General features: G+C 37.6%; 1 protein-coding gene across 1 annotated transcript; it reads left to right on the top strand.

Moving 5' to 3' along the window:
• The first annotated feature begins 683 nt into the window (after nt 1-683).
• On the top strand, nt 684-2,327 carry LOC103943565 (S-adenosylmethionine decarboxylase proenzyme 4). Its single transcript, XM_009353873.3, has one exon. It carries the CDS (start codon nt 873-875, stop codon nt 1,941-1,943), a length of 1,071 nt encoding a protein of 356 aa, XP_009352148.2. The 5' UTR covers nt 684-872; the 3' UTR covers nt 1,944-2,327.
• Nucleotides 2,328-7,246: the final 4,919 nt, after the last annotated feature.

Below are 7,246 nucleotides of genomic sequence, written 5' to 3'. Positions count from 1 at the left end.
AAACCCTTAAAATGCCCTAATAGCAAACAATAAATTTTGACCGTCTCGACGTTTTCTTCGAAATACATACTATGATTTCAAATAAAAAACTTCAGAAAACTCAAAATTGTTTTTTTTAAATGTATGTTTATCGAGTTGTTGCATGATTGAATTCGTTAACTATTATGCGTTATTAAAACTGTGTAAACATAACATTATTTGTGCCATTTCAAGATTTACATTTGAACCTATTAAATAGGTCGAATATGTTTTTCATCTTAATCAAATTGATATTAATTAAGTGGTAACAAATCACTAATTGGCAATATGCATTTGTTCTGAGAGAACAGTGACTGTCTGCCGACTGGAAGTAAGTGGAGACAAGTGCAGGGTTCCGGTACAAATTATACGCGTGGACATAAATTCCGCTGCTTGCACATCAGTCTCTCTGTCTCTCTCTGCTCTTCTGAAAGGAAAAGATTTTGCTCACAAAAAAATAAAAATCGTAAGCAAATTTCAATATACATATCATCATCCTTATTCACTTCATTATATATGCCTGCAATCATGATTCTTGGTTGCCACACCAGCATGCCCCTTCTCCTCCTCCTCCTCCTCTTCTCTCTCTCTCTCTCTCTCTCTCTCTCTCTCTGTCTCTCTCTCTCCTACCTATAAATTCCACACACCCCACCATCTCTCTCTCATCTCCACATTCCTCCTCACAACCTCTCTCTCTCCCTCTCTCTCATAACTCATTTCTTTCTCTCCATCTCTTCCTACCCATTCTTTCATTTGGAACTTGTTGATTTCTGCTCCTCTTTCAGGGCACTTGTTTGCTATCTTACTAGGGTTTACCCTACAATTTGCGTGTGACCTAAACCTAAACAACCCAAATGGCGGTTTCTGGTTTTGAAGGGTTCGAGAAGCGTTTGGAGCTGCACTTCTCTGGGGACGACCGTAAAAATGTAGGGTCGTCGTTCGGTCTTGGTCTTCGCCTCCTTGACTTCGAGTCCTTGCAACATGTCCTACATGCCGTACAATGCACTGTGGTCTCGGCCGTAGCCAATCACTACTTCGACGCCTACGTGTTATCCGAGTCCAGCCTCTTCGTCTACCCTACCAAGATCATCATCAAGACCTGTGGGACCACCCAGCTCCTCAAATCTATCCCTCCACTTCTCCGCCATGCGTCGCTAGATCTCGGCCTCACCCTCGTCTTCTGCCGCTACACCCGCGGTAACTTTATCTTCCCCAATGCCCAGCCTTTTCCCTACACCAACTTCCAAAACGAGGTCGTTTATTTGGAGGAATCTCTTCCCGACAGTCTCTGCTACCGCAAGGCAAACGTCATGCCCTCCAAAACCCCCTCACATGCATGGCACGTGTTCTCCGCATCCACAGAAAACACGAAATGTGCTTTTGGAGAAGACGACAGCGACGGCGGACTGTTCACACTCGAAATCTGCATGACCGAGCTCGACCGCGACCTCGCCCGCAATTTCTTCCTCCGTCCCGGCACCGAATACGACGGTGACTCCGCCGGCAAAGAAATGACTGCGCTCACTGGAATATCCGGAATTAACCCTCGTGCTCTGATCTGCGATTTCGCATTCGACCCCTGCGGGTACTCCATGAACGGTATCTACGGGAACCGCCACTCCACCATCCACGTCACCCCGGAAGACGGCTACAGCTACGCGAGCTTCGAGTGCGTGGGATCGGTCTACGACGATCGAGACGACGTTGTTCGGGTGCTGAAGAAGGTCGTCCAAATCTTCAGGCCGGCGACGATGTCGGTATCGACCACGTGTGCGAGCCACGAGGTGTGGATGCGTGTCGCGGGGGCATTGGAGCCGCTTGGACTGAAGTGCCGGAGTTGCTCCGTGGACGAGTTTCCCGCCTCCGGTAACGTCGTGTACCAAACGTTCGTCGATCGTCGGAGTAAGAAAAATAATAATAAGTAGGATTAAATCGTAATTAAGTGGGGTTTTTCTTCTAAATTTAATTAGAAATTTAGCGGAAAAATTTAGAGCGATTGTACGGTGGAGGTACGAGGAGAAAGAAGGTATCGAATGTGGGAGTTGTGGGGATAGGCAGTAGAGACGACGTGGAAGCATCGCGTATTAGTTAGCACGATGTAATGCACCCCACTTAGGATTGCCACGCCTAAGATTTTTAGGTTGTTTTTTGTCTGGTAGTGGGGTACATCAAAATTAAGTGCCAAATGTTGAGAGGGATGTTTACTTAGAGTTTCTTTCTTCTATCTTCTCAAGATTTCTATTCTTTTCATTTTCCTTTTCCCCGATCCTTTCGGATTTCCTGTTTAATTCTCCATATCTTTGTCTCACACAAATGCTGAAATGTTTAGACAATCAACTGAACATTTGTTTGCAGTTGGACGTTTATTCGTAATATGACAATATATTATATGTAGACGTTCAAAAAATGTGTTCAAACTCTTCAGTGTGATTATTTGAATATGTTTTGTTCCTTTCACAAGTCTACAACGCAAACACCAGCCCTTAATTAACACAACAATATGTTAGAATGTATAAGTTCAAAAATATGATCGACCTCTCATTCTTGAATATAGACTCATAATCCTGAATATTCTTCGTTCATTTCACGAGTATGCAACTAAGTATACCAACACTTTATATGATCAAGTCATCGTTCTTGTACTATAAGCATATTACACCTTGGGACCCTAACAAAAACAACGTCGGTATTCTGTTGGAAAGCTCCTTTGTTTTGAAGCGTCAACCCCAATTTGCATGCATGGGGAGTTAAATGAATTTTTTCATGAACAAATTAATTCTCCGTCCATGATAATATGCGATGGGCAATGAAGTCACGACCCCTCCTCACTATTATGTCATTCAATAGTTCCTTGTCGCATATAATTTTAATTAATTTTTCATCCCTTTTACTTTCACGTTTATAAAAAAATATCATATAATTTGCACATGATAATTATTATGGAACTTTAACGAAAAATTTCCGGTATTGTTTATTTTAACGAAAACCCACATTTTTACACTAAAAAGTCAATCCTGGTACTATTCACTTTACCCTTTATTTTGTCATTATCGTTAAAACTCAAAGTTTTAAAGTTATTTTCATTAATTTTCCTTAATTATTATTAAGTTGAAGTGGTCGGACAGGACACACATAATGAACAACCTGTCTAAAGTTGATTTATTACTCAAGGGGTTCCTATGATATGAAATTATTACGTGTGGGCTATAACCTTATTTTGTCTAAAAATGGGTTCATTTTTGTAAGCATTCTGTTTTTGGTAAGTGGACTGATTGGTAAATTGGGTAAATCCGTTAACAGGCTAAGGCCCATTTCATGACAAGAAAAAGTTCTAAGCCCAAGGACCTAAAGTTCTTGCCCGAAGGACCCGGTGCAAGTCAAAATAATCGACTACAAATGAAGGTCTCTACTCCCTATCTTTTATTTTATTTTTATTTTTAATTCCAGCGATATTTTAGGTTTTTTTTTTTTTTTTTTTTAAATTATGAGAATGAGAATTCAAATTTAGATGCATTTGGGGGAGTGTATCTATAATCAACGAGCATACACTCCCATGAAACATAGGAGAAAGACGAGATAATGCGACTTGGAGCCCAATTTTTTTTAACAATGAGAACTAATAGTAATTTTTATTAACAAATAAGAACGCAATTATAAACACACGATAGTGTAGTTACAAAGGTTTTTGTATGAGTATATTCCTTAGTGACCAAATATTGATCTAGTGATAATCTGTACAAATAAGTATAACAATAAAATTCCTAACGACTACCACAAGCACAAGTACCTCCATACTAGCACAAGCACCCCAGTACAAAATTGCCACAAAGTGGTAGACGCCAATGCACAGATAGTGTTAGAAAAGAACTAGAATCCCACCAACACATGGGTCAAAAAAGAAGTACATGATATTATTCTGCATTTTTTTCTTTACAAGCATAACGAACAAACACTAACTTGAGTGCCATAATGTGTTATGCATTGTCTTCTCCTCCCTCGTTGATGCCAATTGAAAGTTGATGTCTAGCTTCTCAACAAGGCTACAAGATTAATGTCGGAAAATCCAAAATTCTAAAATCTAACTGTTGAAAATTAGTTTCTAGATTTCAAAATTTTTGGTGAATAATGAATGAAGGAAAAATTATGTTATTGGCTCTCCAAGTTTGATATTGGGCCGGACTACAAGGTATTTTCAAGCATCTGCTCCTTTTCATTTTTGCTAGCTTTAACTAATATGCTTCCTTTACAGAAGAAAAAGAAAAACATAAAAAATAAAAACAAAAACAAAAAAAACTTCCTACTTAAACAAGATTATGTTAGGGGGATGTGAGACAATTAGACGACTAGTTGTATGGTGCGTGACGGGAAATCATACTTCCCGTTAAAATGGAAACCCATCTATGAAGTAGTATGTATGTTTGCATTATTTCGGAAAGTTATTCATACAGCACAAGTGTTTGTCAACCTAGAGATTGAAGCAAAGAAGTATTCATTCCTTTATATGCTTATGATGTTGGTAGTTCCTTAGTAATGTGATAACACATAGAAGATATTAAACTTGATCGATGCTCCAAATTAATCATGGTTTAGCAAGAGAAACATTAACATGATTGAGCTTGAGCTGTTATCCTTTTTAAAGTGCATGCCTTAATCAAGTAATAAAGCATTAAGAATCTAAGATGATTAACCAAAAAAGAAAAAAAAAACTTAATTAACCCCATCAACTTTTGGAGCTTTATTATCAAAAGCTGAAGATATAGATGGAGAAAAAGGCTTCACATCAAAAGCTTGTATGACAGAATCTAGTGGGACTGATGCGACAATGCTTTTGGTCCCCCAATCATGTTCAAAATTGCAATTAAGGACGCGTTTACTAATCCGTAATCAAATTGAGGAGGAATTGGATTGAGGAGGAATTGAAATGAGGTGAAATCAGAATCAAATTCCTATTGAAGTTGTTTACTAAATCTGTCTGGAAACGAAGTAGAAATGATGTTGAGTCCATATAAGTTGTTTACTAATTGTTATGAATCCGAATGAAAACTAATGTCATTACTAAAATGCCCCTATTCTAAATAATCTATATTATATGCTAATCTTTTTTTATCTTTAATTAAAAAAAATATTTTATTTTTAATTTATGTGAGAAGGGCTTTTTAAGTCCTTTTAAATCCAATATGGTTAGTCCTTTTCGTTCTCTGATATGCTGACAAAACGCCTCCTCCTCACCCTTTCACTCACGCTCGACCGCGACTACCCTCCCTAAGACTCCGACCATTCTTTGCTCTCCCTCCCTACCTCACCATCAAGGATTCAAGGTAAGCCTTCTAGGTAAATTTTTATTTTTGGTTGATTTGATTATGCTCTGCCATGACCTTCCCTATGCGGCTCTGTGTAATGATTCAAGCTAATATGTTGTTGAATGGTTGATCTTTCAAGTGTTTTAAGGATGCCCAATTGCAATCCTTATCCCTTATAAATTCTAACGAGAGTCTGAATTTGCAGTCCTTGGAATTAGAATCGGCAACCTAGCCCCAAATCAAAAGAGTTCGACATGGCAATGCATGGGGCGCAGAGAGGCGGCATCGGAGGAGCACAGAGCTGTTGGAGAGGATGGCGGAGGACAACGAGAAGATGGAAGGGAATGCTGAAGGTGAAGGGTGCTTTGGGAAGAAAGTTTTGATTCCGGATGACCCCTTCTCCCCGGAATCCAAATACTACCTCCGTGTAAGTAATCCAATTCCGTCAATATCATGAATTGAACTCTTGATTTTACATGGGTCCTGCAACAATGTGCATTCCGGTCGAATTGGTAAACAGAGGAATAATCATGAATGGGGAATGACTCCCATTCTGCCATTTCCTTTCCCCATATGTAAACATGCCATAAATTTCTACTCAGCAGCCCAATACCCTCTTTTCCCAAAAGCACTTTCGGAATTTTCTTCCTAACAAGGCTCAAGTTCTTCCGAATATATTATTATGTGTATTAGAAACACATGTCACAATGCATTATTTTATGTGTTTTTAATAAGAGTGAACGATAAAGTTAATATGTTTTATTTATGTAAATAAAATAAGAGATATGCTAAGGAGATTCTTTCAGAAGTGGAACTCTCGATGATCTCTCTATCACTTCATGTTTTGTACATAATATTTTTTAGTGTTGACACGATAATTAAAGTTAAACTGTGAGGTGATAGAGAGTCAATATCGCACTTTAAGAGTCTTCTTATCATTTCTCATTAAATATGTTCTATGTGTTATAATTTGAATGACATAATAATGTTACATAATTGCGTTTTGGGTAGACCGCAAAATTGCTACGAGATCTTCTCACAAGTCACAGCCGAGAGAAACTATGAGCCTTGAGAGGTGTCCATGTTAATAATTTGTATTTTCATAAGAGTTCAAGGGGAAACTTCCAATTTAGACAGATAAGGAGACAAATAAACAATGATACAAAACTCCAATTACTAAAGAGCTGTGGATATGGAATTGGATCCTCATCTTCTTACTGGGGATTCCGGAGATTAATTAATACCAACCATTGATCAAAAATCGTGAGGCTCCAAATTTTTTTTTTTTTTTTTTTCTAACAATAAGGCAAATTCGTTTTGTGTGAGAAATATAAAAAAGAAAAAACTGTAGTTACATGATTTTTTATGAATGGTTGGTATTAATTAATCCTCAAGATTCACAGTAAAAAAATCCAGAGATGATCTAATTCTACAGGAAATAGCACATCATATTGGAACTTTGACTTTCACGTGCATAAGAAAATCATTTCATGGAATATTGTTGAAGTTTTGATTTCTATTTTTAGTCAATTTTGAACATTACATGTGCGTGGAGACGAGTTGACTGGTGGTTTCCTTTTTAGTTTAGGTATAGTTTTTAGTGTTTTACGATGCTCCGCTTGGCAAGTTTGCGCAGCTTGGGAGATTTGTGTATTTTGTCTAGTGGTGGCTGTATAGCTGTTGTAATTATTAGAGGGGGCGTTGAGGGAGAGTAAAAGGTGCAGTCGCACATGATCTTAAAATTTGGAAGGATCCCTAAATTTTTTTCATCTAATATTTATATGTATTAATGTTTTATATTCTAAAATTGCTTTTGTTATGTAATAATGTTCTATATTTAAAAATTGTTTTTGTTATCATTTTAAAATCTCATCATGTATTCCTTATAAGTGTAATTTTTTTTTTTCCTTTCAAAATATAAAAATTTG

The sequence above is a fragment of a genome, unplaced genomic scaffold (genome assembly GCF_019419815.1).
Source record: "Pyrus x bretschneideri cultivar Hongxiangsu unplaced genomic scaffold, Pyrus_bretschneideri_v1 Contig6, whole genome shotgun sequence".
NCBI lineage: Eukaryota > Viridiplantae > Streptophyta > Magnoliopsida > Rosales > Rosaceae > Pyrus > Pyrus x bretschneideri.
The sequence above is the reverse complement of the archived record's forward strand: the minus strand, read 5'-3'. Positions and strand labels throughout refer to the sequence as shown.